General features: G+C 43.6%; 1 protein-coding gene across 1 annotated transcript in view; it reads right to left on the bottom strand.

Annotated features, from left to right (window-relative positions):
- The window catches only part of DNAH14 (dynein axonemal heavy chain 14), a gene marked incomplete at its 5' end in the record, with an annotated part of 314,106 nt that overhangs the window by 256,636 nt on the left and 40,667 nt on the right, over positions 1-16,803 (bottom strand). The window contains 3 exons of the mRNA XM_019548582.1: positions 4,880-5,070; positions 7,012-7,411; positions 14,539-14,880. Coding sequence (XP_019404127.1) covers positions 4,880-5,070; positions 7,012-7,411; positions 14,539-14,880 — 933 coding nt within the window. The remainder of the gene's footprint in view (positions 1-4,879; positions 5,071-7,011; positions 7,412-14,538; positions 14,881-16,803) is intronic.

Below are 16,803 nucleotides of genomic sequence, written 5' to 3'. Positions count from 1 at the left end.
AGGTTACTCATTGGCCATGCACATATGAATATGAAATGGAAATGACTGCAGGTGTTAGATGGAGGATAAGGCCAGAAGCAGCCATTTATCATCCAGATTTGAGGCCCGGTTTGCCTGGAGCCCAGATTCAAGACATGGCCAGAGAGACTGGCAGAGTTCATCTGTTCCTCAGACCAATACCTTTTCCTGCATATCCACACAGGATTCCAATATTGCTCGGAATTATACTGAGTAAAGTAGGCCTGAAGCTCTAGGTGGGAGGATTAATATATTTGGAGCACTGAAAATGTTCTCATAAATCCTGCCTGTTCATGATAAAGGCCAAGGTAGAAACCATCACATCATGGAGGTAAACATGGCTAAGGTGCTGTCAACATGAAGGCTTTGGATGTTGTGGTTCCACGGCTAAATAGCCAGGATGACCACTTTACAGAAGATGGAAAGAAGGAAGACATGCTCAACAACTATTTGCCTCAGTCTCCCCCCACTAAAAATAAGCTTCAAACCAGACAATTAATTAAAAAAATTATATAAGCAAGGCTGGGGGGTCATGATAAACAAAAAAAATGCAGAGTTTTTGACTGGTCTGAATGTGAGAGAGAGAAGGAGCCAACGTGCTCCAAAGCACACGGGCTAAACAAAGGCTCAGTGACCCTAGGTCCACAGCCCCAAGAAGCCCGGCAGAAATCTCCCTTACCCAGGTGTTTTGGGAGGGGAGGGGCAGAGAACTCCCATGCTGGTATAAAGAAGAGCCCAGGACAGGAAAGATGGAGGAGCGCAGAACCAGGAGGAGCAGGAGCGCGTCAATACACGCTGCAGGGAACTCTGAAAGCGACGTGGAGAGCTGGTAGGAGACTCTTGCAGAGAATAAGCCGCACAGCGGGGACTTAGAGCCAAGACTACTACTGACCCGGCGGAGCTCAGAACTGTTTGTTTACATGCCGGGAGCTGGCGGGGCCTGGCAGAGAGAATTGTACCATAATACCCCTAATAGAGAACCACTGTAGATTTGGCGGTACCGTAAAGCATGTAAAAGTGGCACATGCCAAAAAGATGGTGGCACAGGTGGACTTAATGCACTAAAAGGAATTGTGGCAACCTCAAGAAGAGGCCCAGAAAAAGAGAGAGAGAGAGCCACCAAAGAGGGACTGACCTCCCAAAGGTCAATTTGTTTTGATCTTGGCTAAAACAGCAGGAACAATAACACAGGCCAGGAGTGCCTCTTTGTTTTCTTGTTTTCCTGTCTGTTTTTTTTATTGGAACTGAGGTCACGTTGCAAGACCAACTGGCTGGTCAGAACCCAGTGGAATGGGTGAGGTTGTAGGGGTAGTGGAGCCCTCAGGAACGTAGGACCCTGCAGGATGACAGTGAGACTACTAATGGGACTACAAATACAGGTAATGAACCAACTCCTTTAACATCAAGTCATGGCAGGCAAAATGTGGGCGTGTAGATCACCAATTGGAAACAGTAATACCCTAGTTGATTGGCAGGCGGTGTCCTACAGGTCTGCAAGTGACGGAGATACTTGACACTGAATGAATCAAAAGTCAGCAGGGCCTGATGAATTTCATCCTAGAATACTGAAGGAACTGGTAGACAGGGTCTCAAAGCACTTGGCAACAATTTTTTTTTTTTTTACCAAGTTATGGAAGACAAGCAAAGTACTGGAGGACTAAAAAGGAGCCATCATAGTGCCAACCTTTCAAAAAGGGCAAAAAGACCAAGGAAGTATAGACCAGTTAATCAGACTTCAATACTCAGAAGTTACTGAAGAATATTATAAAGTCCATTTGTAACCATGTGAAGGAAGAAAATCTGATCACAACCAGCCCACATAAATTTGTTAAGAACAAATCATGCCAAACAAGTTTGATTTCTTTCTTCAACAAGACAGCTGGTTGGGTGGATGAAGAGAATGCAGTGGATAAATGGTACTTGGATTTCAGTAAGGCTTTTGATAAAGTTTCACATGCATCTTTTCATAAAGAAATTGGAGAAACATAGACCAGACAGAGCTACTATGAGCTGGATAAACAACTGGCTTCATAGCCATAAGCAACAATTAATTATATATGGATCCATGTTGGAATGGCAGGAAGTCTCCAGTTCAGTCCCTCAGAGGTTTGTCTCGGATCCAGTGCTGTTCAACATGTTTATTAATTATTTGAATATTGGAATAGACAAGTTTCTGCCCAAATATGCAGATGAAATTGGGAAGACAGGAATAGAATTCATGAAGAGCTTAACACACTGGAAAACTGAGTTTCAGACAACAGGATGAAGTTTAATAAAGGCAAATGCAAGGTGATAAACCTTAGGAAGAATAATCAAAAGGACTAATGCAGAATGGATGATAACTGGCTGGGTAGCAGCACTTGGGGTTCTGGGATTGCAGACTCAGCAATCTGATGCAACTTCAAAAAAGGTGAACAATTTTGGGCTGAATTAACAAGACTATAAAGTGTATAACATGGGAGGTAACTAGTACTAATCTACTCAGTCCTGGTTAAGTATTGTGTGCAGTTCTGGGTTCCACATTTTAAAAAGAGCATGCAAAGAAATTAAAGAGGATCTGAAAGGGGGCAAAATATAGTGATAAAAGATTTGGAAAAAAGCCATAAAAGACAAGAGGTTGAAAGAAAAGAACATGTTTATCTTACAGCAAAGGCAATTGAAAGGGCACACGATAGCAGCCTTTAAATATCTGAAGTGCTGCCAAAAGAAAAGGAAGAACAACTTTTCTCCCTTGCTGCAGAGAGCTGGACATCTATCAGTGGTTTGAAGTATTTAATAGCTCCTTCCTATAGATCCAGGGCATGGACAGTGCCCCTCACCCCTTTGCTTTACCTGTGGCAAGTTAGAGTGTTTTTGATGTTTTAAGCATTGTGCCCATTGGTTTGCAAGAGGGCTGTATGTGAAGCTTAAGTACAGATTATATTACAAGTGTCAAATTCATCCAGCTGCCTGGGATTGGGATGCAAGCCCCATATCAGACCCACATATAGGCCCCATGCACCAGTCACAGCACAGGGCTGGTCCAGCATGGGCAACTAATGTAGCACATATCCTGGACCAGCCCTGTGCACTGCAGTCAGTGTGTGCCGGCATTGGCCTTCAGCTTGCATGTGGAGCTGCCATGGAATATGCACTGCATGAGCTGTGCATACCAGACCAGTATGGCATGCTGGCTCCAGTGGTTGGGACTGGTATGTGGGCCCGATCAGGACTGGCCCTGGAGCCAGCGAGCAGGAGTTGTCTGGTGGCGCACTGCATGCAGCATATACCCCACACTGGCCCACTTTGGTGTGTGTAGCACATGTGCTAGGACTAGCCAGGCATGCCACATGCAACACAGCAGTCCCATGCTGCAAGACCCACAGATGAGATCCTAGGAATTCACAGGCCAGATATACCACACAGGGGATATGTCTACACATGCATTTGATATGAGACCAGTTTACTTGTGAATAAACTACTTGCACATAAATGCTCCCAAGCAGGCACCTACATGTGCAGGGTTGCGGCTGTTCCTGCTTCCTGAGGCCCCCAGGCCCTTCCTGGGGCCCCGCTTACCGCTGCCACACTCCCACCACTGCTAGCACTGCCATGCCCCACCAGCTGCCAGGGGCATGTGTCGTACATGGTGGTCCTGCTCCTCCTCGAATTGGGGACCCTGCCTTTCTGCTCTTCCCCTACCTCATGTAGGCCTACACTGACCACTTGGACCCCTTCCAGGCACACTTCAACTGGTGCCTGGGCCAGAACTGTGCCCAGGTGGAGTGCACCTTCAGGTGCCTCAAGGGATACTGGAGCACTCTCACTGCCCACGTTGAGCTTAGCAGATAACATCCCCTGGGTCATTGTCACAGTCTGTGTGCTGCATAACATCTGTGAGGCTTGAGGAGAGCTCTTTTGTGAGGCCTGGACGGAGAAGTTGCACCAGGGGGAGGATGCCTGACAGTGGGAGCACCAGCTGTGGCAGCAGTGACAACAGTGGGACCACCCACTGAGGCCCCTGGCAAACTGCACACCCACCCCTGGGGGCCAGGGCACTGGCTGCAAGAGGCACAGGCCACAGGTTCACATGCTGCAGCAAGTCCAGCAGCCAGCGGGTTTGTCCAGGACAACAGCAGCCACTGGTCCTGGCACTGGTGGCTCTGCCTCTGGCAGCTGGTGACTGGCTACTGCACAGTAAAATGTCTCGTTTAGATGCAACCAGGCTGTATCTTTGATATGACTCGGTTAGAGAAACATTTGTCTAAGATGGTTTAGATAAGGATGATCCTTCCTTGAGCAGAGGGTTGCACTGGATGACCCTTTGAGGTCCCTTCCAACTATCCAAAGTAGGGATAGAAAAGTGCCTATGTTTTGTGATTCTATGAACATACCGATCCTTTAGACCCAGTGGTTGAACAGTCAGAGAACTGGCCCAGGAAGCTAGGGATCTGCATTCTAGCCTTCCCTAGGGGAAGGGGTTTTTGTCTGCATGTCTCCGACACATCACACCACAGGTTAGATTTTATGTAGTCCCCTCTCCAGCACTCCTTATGAAGTTAAACCACTGCACTTTGCATTGGATAAAATGGATGGATAGCAATGCAGTGGAGAAGAGCAAGGATCCAAATTAAAAGCTATGGCCTGCTCCCTTCCACAGCAACATAAGATACTATTGAGCTACAAACCATCTAGCTTGATTTTTATCTCCTGGCCTCACTTATCTCCCTCTCCTGGCTGCCTGGGGGAGGTAGGGGGTAGCTTCAACAGAAACACTAGAGAGGGTTTTTAATAGAAGATGAGACATTAGGACTATATTTTGCAGCACAAGTATATGAATCAGACACTGATTTTAATATAAATTAATGCATCATATACTTACATTGAGTTCCAAAACATTATCCAAGGTAATCTTTTTATCCCAAGAAATTGATTGTCCAGTAATACGTTGTATAATTTCCCAATGCCTTTGTTGAAGATGTGGACTTTTTAAAAACATAATGACAGACAAGACTTCTTTAAAATTAATTAATGACTGCTTCAGATCTGTTATTATATTATTTTCTGGTAAACCTTGAAAAATAATATGAAACATTTATAGAACACCAGACTATGAATTCCATTTGCATAAATTAATATTGTCAGTAATGTAACTGAGAGGGAGAGTCCAAGACAGCACCCCCAGTTGCTATCTCTGCAGGTGGGAAAGGGACTCTAGATCCTGCTTGCCATCAAACAACTTCAAGGGAAACAGACTATTCCAACTTTTCTCTGAGCCTAATCTGCATAAAACAAACTGTTCCAAACAGGAGATTTTACCACACCTTCAACTCTCCTATGAAATATGAACTTTCATTTCTACCTAGGAGAACTTTTACAATCTTTTCGCCTATGCCTGAAGAAGAGTGCTTGGGCCTGAAAGCCTGCAATTTTTTTAAATTTTTTTTTTTTGCAAAAATCTAGTTTAATAAAAGATACCACCTCTACCATGCATTCTGGTTCCTTTTGCCTCTAGACCAATATGGCTACAACCTGGTACCTTACCTAGTCAATGGCTTGTATCTCATAAAAATTTGATTTTGAAGAATAAGAAAACAGCAAAGACATATTAAAATAAACAGAATAATTCTCTTTGAATTGGATAAACTGGAGAAACGATCAAAAAAATTAGTCAGATGAAGTCAACAAGGACTAGTGTGAAGTCCTGCACTTCGGATGGAATAATTGCATCCAAAAATACAGACTGGGTGATGATGGCTATGCTGCAGTACTCCTGAGAACTATCTGGGGGTTTACAGTAGAGCATAACATGAATATGAGCCAACAGTGTGCTCTTGTTGCAAAATAATCAACATTAGACTGGGTTGCATTAATAGAAATGTCTCTTGCAAACCAAGGGAAGTGATTCTTCTGCTTTTTTCAGCACTAGTGAGGCCCCACCTGGGACTAGTATGTCCATTTTTTGGTCCCACACTTCAAAAGATTTTTGGACAGATTGGCAGGAGTCCAATAGAAAGTAATAAAAATGATTAAAGGTCTGAGAAACATGATTTATGAGGAAAGGCTAAAATAACTAAGATTATTTAGTCTGGAGAAGAGAAGGCCAAGGGGGAATTTGTCTTCAAATTACTGAGGGGCAATTCTAAAGAGGATTCAGATAGAATTTTCTGCATGGCTCTTGGGGAAAGAACTAGGAACAATGGCCTCAAGCTGCAGCAGAGGAAATCTAGGGTATTAAGAACAACTTTTTGACTATGAGATTGGTCAAGCACTGAAATAGGATACCTAGGGAACTTGTGGAATCTTCATCCCTGGAAATTTTCAACAGTAGGTTAGGCAGACATTTGACTAGGATGGTTTAGTCAGGGACAACCCTGCTTGAGCACAGAGTTGGACTAGATGACCATGTAAGGTTTCTTCCAGCCCTATTGTCCTGTGATTCCAATTTATACCCACTGTGGATGCGGCTCTGAATTTCTGTACATTCGTTTTGCTTACCTAATTATATCTATGGATGTCTACAAGTCTGAAGCTATGTTTTTGGTAATATCTTTTACTGGACCACAGCATAACTGGGAGAGATGTTATACACATTTTCAGGAACTGAATGCCCCATCTCAGGCCCAGGAGTTTAGGAACACGGCGGGGCACCTGGGGCAAAGTGAAGCAGCAACTTCCAGTTCAAGATCACAAATGTGCAACACCAGAGCAGCTGCATTTTTTTGCCTGCTCCTTGCTACATCACTGCTCAGGCCATCCCACACTGGAACTGACAGAAAAGATCAAATAGCTACCTGAGGAGGATCAGACCTTTGACAGCAAGGTAATAGTTTTTCTTTTCTTGGATACTTGGAATGGCCAATAAAAATGATACTTTATATTTTGATTATTTTTGGTGTATGCATGGGTTATATAACAAAAACCCCTTGTATTCATGATCATTCAGAAAATCTGAGACACAACACTCGAACCATATTACAAATCTGAAGCAACTAGCAATTTTCATGTTTTTACCTTTTTCTAGTATCTGTATTATCTGCATAAATCTGCTAACTTCCATTTGTATTAAATCTACATCAAGGTTCTCAAAAAGGGTGCATTTCCACCTAAAAGAAAGCTTTCCCCATTCCTCAAGTGAATCCCACAATAGTTTTCGCAAAGTTAATTCATCTTCAATCTCTGAAAGCTCTGTGGTGACTCTTTGAGCACTTGAATCACCAGCTTGACTCTTCTGTGACATCTTTTCCAAGGATGCTGTTCTCATGTCAGCAATTGCACTGTAGAAGAAATCCTGGTACCTAACATAACTTCGGGTTTTGTTATAAATGACTGCAGCTTCTTCCACAAGATTTTGGATAATTTCTTTAGCTGTCTTAGGCAGTGTTTCACTGAGGAGGAGGACTGGGTTTCTAACCTAGGCAGCATAAAAATGGGACAGAATAAGTTCCGAAACTATCGAAGAACCAAGACTTGCACTGCTAATAATTTTTTTTACATTAAAACAATTGGTTAAAACAATTTGTAAGAGGGGCACATAGGCAAGTATCTGAAAAGATATATTATTTATGACTCCCAGGCTTTTTACCATATTGTTCTGTTATAGCTTCTTCTACTATGCACATGTGCTTTAAATTTACAATTTTAGGCTTCTTAGGAAGACAATGATACAAAAAAAAGGTTTTTTTAATTCTCTAGATACTAAAGATGTATGAGATTCTTGATTTTTCAGAAGAGGTTTCCATTTTCCAGAGAAATTAGGAATATTAATAAATTACATGCATTAGTAACAGCTTTACATTTTCAAAGTGCTTTGTTCTCTGTTCAGGAAAAGACTTACTCACATGCTTAAAATAGGGCATATGGTTAAGTCAAATTATATTTGGCAACTGAAAATAATCACTTAAAGCAGAATGCAAAATTCCATTAACCTCTATTTGTGCCATGAAGCATACGAAAAATCAAGCAATTCTCAGGCAGTTGGTGTGCCATGACAGCCATTTAATATGCTGGAAATATAGTCTTCTCTTGTTACAGAAGAAAAAGAAATGGGAGAGAGCCTGACATTCATATCCATGTCAGAAAGAACAGAGTCAATGTTTGATACAAAGAACCAAGAGATCAGTCACTGGAGGAGAAAAAGTGTGCACTATTAGAACACAGAACACAAGATATAGACTTGAGGTTGAAAATAATCTCAAGAGAAGCTGAGAAAAATCCACCAATTATCCTTCATTTTGATATAAGTAGCACTGCCGGATTCCTGCTTCAACAGATCAGTAAGAATTACACAAAAGTGGGGGTGATGCTCAGAAAAGGGGAGGTTCTGGTGATCTTCTAGGCAAGTCTTCCAATTTTACAAATCAGGAGAGAGGAGTGACCCAATAATGAAAAACAACAGATGGCTCAAGGATTGGTGCTAGGAAGAAGGTTTTGGAGTGTTCAACTCACTGGAAGGCACTCATATAAAAAGAATACTCTTCTTGATGGATGGACTCCATCTAAATACCTGGGATACTAAACTTCTAGAATTAAGTACACAAAAAATAAGAGTTATTTTTACTCTCTAGATACTAACAATGTATGAACATCTTGATTTTTCAAGAGAGGTTTAAATTTTCCAGAGGAGTTAAGAATATTAATGATCACATGCATTAGTTATAGCTTTACATTTTCGAAGTGCTAAATTAGGAAAAAAAGATTTAGAAATTAGGATATTAAAATCAGGCACAGGCATTAAATAGGAAAAAAATCAGCTAAACAAGACTATAGTACAGGATAAAGAAACATCAGATGGCAGGAATATGAAAGAGGCGGAGATGAGAACAAGTTAGAACATGTATTGGAAACTGTAAGCAGGTCACTCACCCAGCTTCCTTTTCAAAGCCAGTCAGCTCTCTACTCTGGGTTTCCAGCCAGTTTATTTTTCCTGGGGCAAACTTGTCCCCACAGAAACAAAATGAACAATAAAACATAAGTATGAAAAATAACAAATAGACAGATAAACCAAACCTTCAGTCCTTCCTAAGACCCTGAGAGGGCAACTAGGCTCTGTGCCTCAGTACCAGTCATCTCTCCTCTGCACTCTGGCTCCTGGAGCTTTTAGTAACTCCTAATTCACTTATTAGCTGCAGCTACTGCCAGTCTTTCAGCCAGGCAGACTCTTAAATGCTGACTACAGGCAGCTAGATCTCAGCTGAGCACCTCCTTAACAGTGCCACAGTCTGATAATACAATCAATTAAAAGATCAATTCTAATGTCTAATCTGGTTAGGAAACTGGATAAGATCAGAAAGAAACAACTGAGAAGTCTGTACATTGACAAAAGGAATCTGGGCAAGAAAATGAAACAACAAAAACTGGTATAGAACAAAAAACAAGTATCACAGACATATTAGAAACAAGGCAGAATAGCAAGTGTGACCAACACAGGTATTGAAGGCCACACACTTCATAAGACAAAACTAGATGTAAAGGTTGAGGATACCATTGGGCACTGATATATTTATTTCATTGTAATTGTGAAGGGGTCAAGGCCCCGGGGGGCCAGGGTCGGGCGGAGAACAACGGAATTCCGCCCAACTTCTGGGTGCTGACCCAGAAGTGTGGTCGGAAGCTTGTCCTTTCCCGGAACTCGGACAGGGCCGGGCCGGGACTGACCCGGAAGAATAAAAGGAGCCCACCTACCCCAAACAGGAGAGGGGAGAGGCTCCAGCCGGAGCCTATGCCGGCGTCTGCGGAGCCGGGAGCTGCCGAGCCGGGAGCCGCGCAGCTGGAGCCTACACTGGCGTCTGCGGAGCTGGGAGCCGCGCAACAGGATGACCATGGAGCTGGCGGCTGCGGAGCCAGGAGCCGCACAACAGGAGCCAGCGGAGCCGGGAGCTGCGGAGCCGGAGGTGGCGGAGATCAGAGATGCGGAGCCGGTAACAGCGGAACCGGTGGCAGCCGCTCCGGAGGGGCCCGGGGAGAGGGGCCCTGAAGGAAGGACCCTTCGCCGGCGGCTGCAGGCCATTTGGCCGCTTAAGAGGACCCGCGAGCGGGGAGGTAAGCCCTGCGCACCCCCCGGGTCTCGAGAGACAGGCAGTGGGGGTCCAGAGACCCCAGACCAGCCGGAGCTAGCGGCACCTGGCCGGGGCCAGGTACCATGAGGATTCCTATAGGGTCCTGCAGTGCGAGGGCAGAACCCCACGGCAGGACTGGTGAACGGACAAAGGGGCCAGGTGTCCCTGCCTGACGGGGCCGGAGGTTATTGGGAGTGGGAGGAATCTCCTCTGCCCCAGAGAAGCGGGCGCCGACATTGTACGGCCATTATACTACTTCATTTGCTGTATATTTGTTACCTAGCAGGGGTTAACCCCCTGCATGGGAGCCACCCTGACGGAGGCTATCCCGGAGGACCGGGCGAGGGTGTAGGGGAGGAGGAGCCCTCAGGACCCCTGGACTTTGGAGACGAGGGACCGCATCCGGACTGCCAGCTTCCCCGCACGGGTGAACCCCTAAATTACATCAAGTCGTGGCAGGCGAGACCGGTGGAAGCGAGAACGGACAGCCGAGTACCCCCTCCTCTCCAGGGGCCGTCGAGGGGACACAGGGACTCACATCAGGTGACACACCCCATCCCTTCACAGTAATCTACCATGTAGCATGGATAAAACAGAATCAGGCCAAGTCAAAAATCACTTCGAGAAAGATTGCAGAAGAAGTCCTATTGGTATGGTTTTAGACGTCTGCTATCAGAGCTGTAGCCAGGCATTTTGGCAGCTGGTGCCAGCCGTGGGCAGTGTATCCCCCTACACACTATTAAGATTACTTCCATTTGATTTGGCACCACTGGCAGCAGAAGAAAATATTATTGGTGGGGGGGCGAGTAAATATTACTTGGGAGGGTTAGCCCCCAACCCTCCCTCCTGCAAGGCTGTTAGTGAGAGCTGGTGTTGTGTACGGCCATGGAGGAGAAGCACTGGGCACTATGGGATGGCGGCACTATGGTGCTGCTGCCGTCACCAGCTGCCATGAAATTAGTTTGGGGAGCTAAGCCCTATTAGCCCCGGCCTTCCACCGCCTATGTTTGGCACCCCTTGTGTGAGAGCTTCAAGTGCCAATGTATCGCTGGCACTGCCCTTCCTACAGTATTGTCTACTATAGACCTCCGTGGCTAGAGCTAGATATGAATAGCAGCAACTGTATATTCAAGGACAACTAACTTCACAAATACAAACTGGAGTACAAATGCTACAAATAATGATATCCAGGAATATCAAAGCCTTAATACAGTCACAACAAATGCATTCCCCAAATAATCACTAAACTAGTAGGACTATTTTTGTTACATTTTGGTAAGCAGTGAGGATATTTACAGAAAAGCTGGTGTAGAAAATAACTTTGGAATGAGTACACAAGTTGATTTGATTTAAAGTAAATAGAAAGCTAACCAAAGAGTTCTGTAACAAAGGATTTTCATTTCAAAGGGACTAAATTTGAAAAACAAATGGAACTAGATAGTGAAGAAAGCTCAAGATTTAAGTGAAAGATGCAAAAGCTATCATAAATTTGCATCCCAAGAAAGAAGAAAACCCTATTCAGAAAGGAACCAGAGCCAGCTGAATAAAAAATCACCTCATAAATGACTTTTCCACTCTTGAGGAAGGGCTTTTTGTGCCCGAAAGCTTGTCTAACATCTCTCCCAACTGTACTGTTGGTCCACTGGAAACCCTGATTCTTACCTATCCCCTGAGTTATCATGGTTACAACACCACCATTTCATAAAGGACATTTGGAGTAAGCAGAGAGTCTACAAAGAAGCAGATAAAGAGAGACTGACCATTTAGGAGCACTGTCTTCACTAGCAGAAGGTGTAGGGATCGAGTGAGACTTGCCAAGAGTCAAGTGAAGCTAGACTCGGCAAAAGAAATTAAAGAGTAACAGGTTCTCTCACCATATAAAAAGAGAGCAAGACAAGAAATTGTGGAATACCTATTCAGTGAAGACTTGATGGAAATTTTAAAAAATATCACATAGAAAGACATGGGAGTTGGTGTTACAGACAGTGAACAATATTGGGTGTATCTACATTTGTGCTTTACTGCACTTGACTAATTTCTCCACAGCAAAGTGTCACAGTCTACACGTGCACTGGTATTAGGGTGCACTAAATTAATTAACTCCCTTCTAGGTTAGTACTGTCACCAGCAGTACTATCCTACAGCGGAGTAATTATGTGCAATCAAACGCGTATCTATACTGTGACAGGGGCTGACTGGGGCATGAAGGAAATAAAATGTGGGGGCTGCTTGCTGCCTAGCCTTGCACTTTAGCACTCTTGTACCCCAGACAGCCCCTCTGCTGCCCAACGGTGCCACCCACACCCTGAGGCTGACTGCTGTAAGCCCCCTGCCAACCCAAGGCTGTTCCACCCCAGCTCAAATGGCATATGTAACGCATCCATTTAATAGCGCAAACTACAAAGTCATGCACCTAAAGGCCTGTAAGAATTTTGGTATATGCAGCAGAAGAGATGAATCAAAAATACTGATCTCAAGTACCAGAAGATCACAGTATGACATATGGAATTTTATGTATAATTCTGGCACCGATATTTAGGAAAGATTCACTCAAACTGGAACAAGAGCAGAGAATGGATAGGAGGATGCTCATGGGAATCAAGGAATTATAAGGTTAGAAAAAACCTCAAGGGTCATCTGGTTCAGTGCCTAGTAGAATGGAAAACTGATCCGACAGGAATGAGTAAATGAACTTGGCTTGCCTGATTTTGCAAAACAAAGGCTAAGAAAGGATACTCCTGCTCTCTGTAAATATATCAGGGAGTAAACAGCAGAAAGGAAAAAGACCTATTCAAGTTTAAGAATAATGTTGGTACAAGAACAAATAGCTGTAACATGGCGTGAATATAGGCTGAAAATTAGACAACAGCTTATAACAATTGAAGAAGGGAGATTCCTGACCTTTCCATTATGAGTAGAAAAGGTAAGTAATCTACCTAGTTTTGTGGAATTTACTAAATGTGTATCCTTATGGCACATCCCAATGAATTTGAAAATTTTGCTAAGTACCTTGTCACAAGGACACAAAAAAGGAAAAGACAGATTATATTTATTAACAGGTCTTAAATGATGCATTTCCCTGCCTTTACCTAAGACTGAATAAACTCTTTTTGCCAGAAGCAGTGTTTTTATTTATGTTTGTACAGAGCTTAGTACATTGGGTTCCTTAAAAGGGTTAGTACTTGTTATTAATGTAATAAAAAGTAAATTAATGTCAGTGTGAGTTAAGTGCTTGCGTAAGTGCTTTGTTGAATTGGGATATTTACTACAATTTTACATAATTAGCCCATGTTAATTTATTATGTTTGCTATATAAGTATTATTATACATACTTTAAAGATGGGAGAGATGAGATGCAGAAATATTAGGGACTTGCCCAAAGCCATAAGAGGAGTTCCTGTCCAAGTAAGGAAGAGAATTCAGTATTTTCTGGTTCTTAAAAGAGGCAAGGATTTCTTAGAGTGACGTATCTTTGGGCTCAAACCTGGTGAAGAACGGCTTGCATTCAAAAGCTTGTCTAATAGGGCTGTGTGAAGCTTTGGTCCCTGATTCAATTCAGTGGCTGAATCTCTGAATCTGAATGGAATCAGAGGACGCTTTAATCTCTCCAAATTGAACTGGAACCCTCCGAATTGATTCAGAGAGATTTGATTTGGAAAGTTTTGGACATAGACACAGCTTTAAATGTTTTGTCTACATACTTCTAGGTAGCAGGCAGCTCATGAATGCTGTGATGCTGGGGTGCATGAAGTGTCCCACAGAAGCACGGGGGGGTTCCCCAGCACACTTGGCAGCAGACTGGGAAGTGGACCAGAAGCACTTCCAGTCCACTTCCAGGTCCACTGGAGAGTGTGCTGGGCAACCCCCCATGCCTCCCTGGCTCAGTGACTGGTGCCTCCTAGGTCTGGGGTTGCCGAGCCATGAGCGTGTGGGGAGGGGGGCCCTGTACACACCCCATTGGACCTGGAAGTGTACTGGAAGTACTTCTTGTCCACTTCCAGTTTCACCACCAAGCACATGGCGGGGGGGCCCTGCACTCCTGTGGGGATGCTCCATCTGTCCCAGCAGCGCAGTGTTCACAAGCCATGCTAGTATCCTGAGGTATGTAGAAAAAACATTTAAAGCTGTATCTATGTCCGAATTGCTGATTCTCTGAATCAGCATCCAATCTTCAGGTTCAGCCAAATCAAATCAGGGACAGTCATCTGAATCAACAAACTGAATCACCATCCCCAATTTGGGCTGAAACCAAATAGAATAGGGCCTGCTCTGCACACCCCTATTGTCTAACTCTATCCCAACTATGCAGTTGGTCCAATAAAAGATATCACCCTAAAAAATCCTTGCCTCTTGCATAATTCCTGGGCCATCACAGGTACAACGTCACTCTAACACTACCTGGTTCTTAAACTCATTTTCAGACCACTAAACTGGACTACTTTGAAAGATAAAAACAAGTTTTCCTAATCTATCAGTAACTTACTTTGTTTTTAAATTTCTTAAGTTCAAACTGTAGACTGTCAATATATCCATCCAAATCTCCACTGAATTTTATAATATTATCATTCTTCTTTTTTTCACAAATTAAGAGAGTTGATTTAAGATCATGCAAGCTGCAAGAAAGGGTCTGATATAGGGCAAACTGCTCAGCTGGAATATAGATAGCATATAATCTTGCAATACAACAGAGTTGGGAGAGATTGTTATATTGAGCCTCCAGTACTGGTAGTGATTCAGAAGTTTGGTTCAACAAAGTCAAATGCTCAATAAAATCTTCTGCTGTTGTTAGCTCTTTGTTCAGCTTTGTAAATGCTGAATGGATCACCTAAGATAATTGAAATATTAATTAGAATTTTTTCCATTATAACACGTTACAACACACTATAAAACAGGACCCTAACTTTCAAAATCTCTACAGTTTTTATAGTTTCCCTGGGCGTGTCTACATGTGCATTTGATGTGGGAGCAGTTTACTTACAAATAAACACTCCCAGGCAGGCAGCTATACTTGCAGGCAAGCAGGAGCAGGTTTGCTGTTAATGGTAGCAATCTGCTCCCACTTCCTGGGGCCCTGCAATGGGCACCTGCTGCCACCAGGGTGAGCTCTAGGTTCCCCCTGGGTGCTAGCCCAGGGGCTGGCAGGGAACACTGAGCCAGGAGACAGCTGTCTCCTGGTTGGGTTGGGACACTGCATCTCCCAACCCCTGCTCCCTGATAATTATCTCTGAGTGGAGGACTTGAAGCTCTGCATTGCCGGGGCAGGGGAATGTAGTCCCCACCTGGGCTTCGGTGGTGGAGCCCACCCTGGCAGCAGGCAGCTCCCAAGGACAGGAAGCAATCTCCCACCCCCTGGTAGTCAGCCAAAGGGAAGAGGATTTGATCCCAGTCAGGTGTCTACATGAGAGCTACCGCGCAGTAAGTAATTGCAAGTAAATATGCTACTTGTATCTGCAGGTAGGAAATTTACTCACAATTAGTGAGGTTTACTGTTCAGTAAAGCGTGCACGTGTAGACGCACATGTTTACTACATAGTAAACTTAGCTACTGCACAGTAAATCATCTCGTGTAGACACATCCTCTGTTTTACGATCATAAGATTTAAAGAAAGATTAGAACAATATAGTTAATAAAATAACAACATAAAATTTATTTTGGATGAAGATGGAGGGCCAGCTACTTCACATTTTTCTGACAATATAAAGTAATCCATTTTAAATACCTACTCAACCATGGTACAGAAAAGCACATACTTGTGTATACAAAAAAGAATTAAGGCCAAAGCTTTTTTACCTTGAGAGAGAAGGGGAAAGCTGGACTATGGAATGAGTTGCCAAATAAAATTATAAAATAAATTCAGTAGTTCTCAGTCTTTTCACATTGTGACTGACCCTGGTTTACAACAATAACAGCAAATTTAGCTTCTATAGAAACAGGGTATTATAATAAAAGATGGTGCTGCCTATCCTCCTCAAGACCACTTTGTAACTCAGACACTCAGGTTAACATGTGACATGGATTAACTCAAAGTCTGACTGATTTAAGAATTGGTTGCCAAGCCCTCCCCTTTATAAAGTTACAATTACTGTTATAAAAACAATTTTCAAGATGCCTCATGTACACCAAGCACATCTTCCTAAAATTTGGGAAGAAGAGAGAATACAACACAACATACAGCCTGCCATGAATCTTGCAATCAAGAATTCATTTATCAGTGCAAAACTTATAAAACATGAGGATGGATTCTGTAAAATAAACTGCTACAGTTACCAAAGATAATAGGAAAAGTAGCAATGGGCTTCAACTACAGCAAACAAGAATTATTCCAAATCTCAGGGAAAACTTCCTAACCATAAAAATAGGAGAATGGAACAAGTTATTTATGGAAGTTTCAGCATCATATTTGCTAGAGATTTTCAAGAGGCCTGAGGGATGCCTATCTGAGATGGTCATAGACGGGGGTGGCCATCCTGCAGCAATTTACCCCAAGTGGCACAGGCAGTTTCTGTGTGTGGGGGATGCAGTAGACCAGGGAAGGGACAGGCAGCACAGTGGCAGATAGAGCAGGAAGCGGAAAGCAAAGCAGCAAACCAGACAGGGAGCACAGGGTAGGAAGCAGAAAGCAGAGCAGCAGATCAGGCAAGAGAACAGGATTAGAGTGGCACTTGGGGAGGATGCAAGGTTAATTTGTGGCCTGCTTGCCAAAAGGGTTGGCCTGCAATGATTTAGGAACAGCAAGTCCTGAATCTG

This window comes from Crocodylus porosus, unplaced genomic scaffold (assembly GCF_001723895.1).
Source record: "Crocodylus porosus isolate Cpor-Errol unplaced genomic scaffold, CroPor_comp1, whole genome shotgun sequence".
Lineage (NCBI taxonomy): Eukaryota > Metazoa > Chordata > Crocodylia > Crocodylidae > Crocodylus > Crocodylus porosus.
Note: the sequence above shows the minus strand (reverse complement) of the source record. Positions and strands in the feature narration are given on the sequence as shown.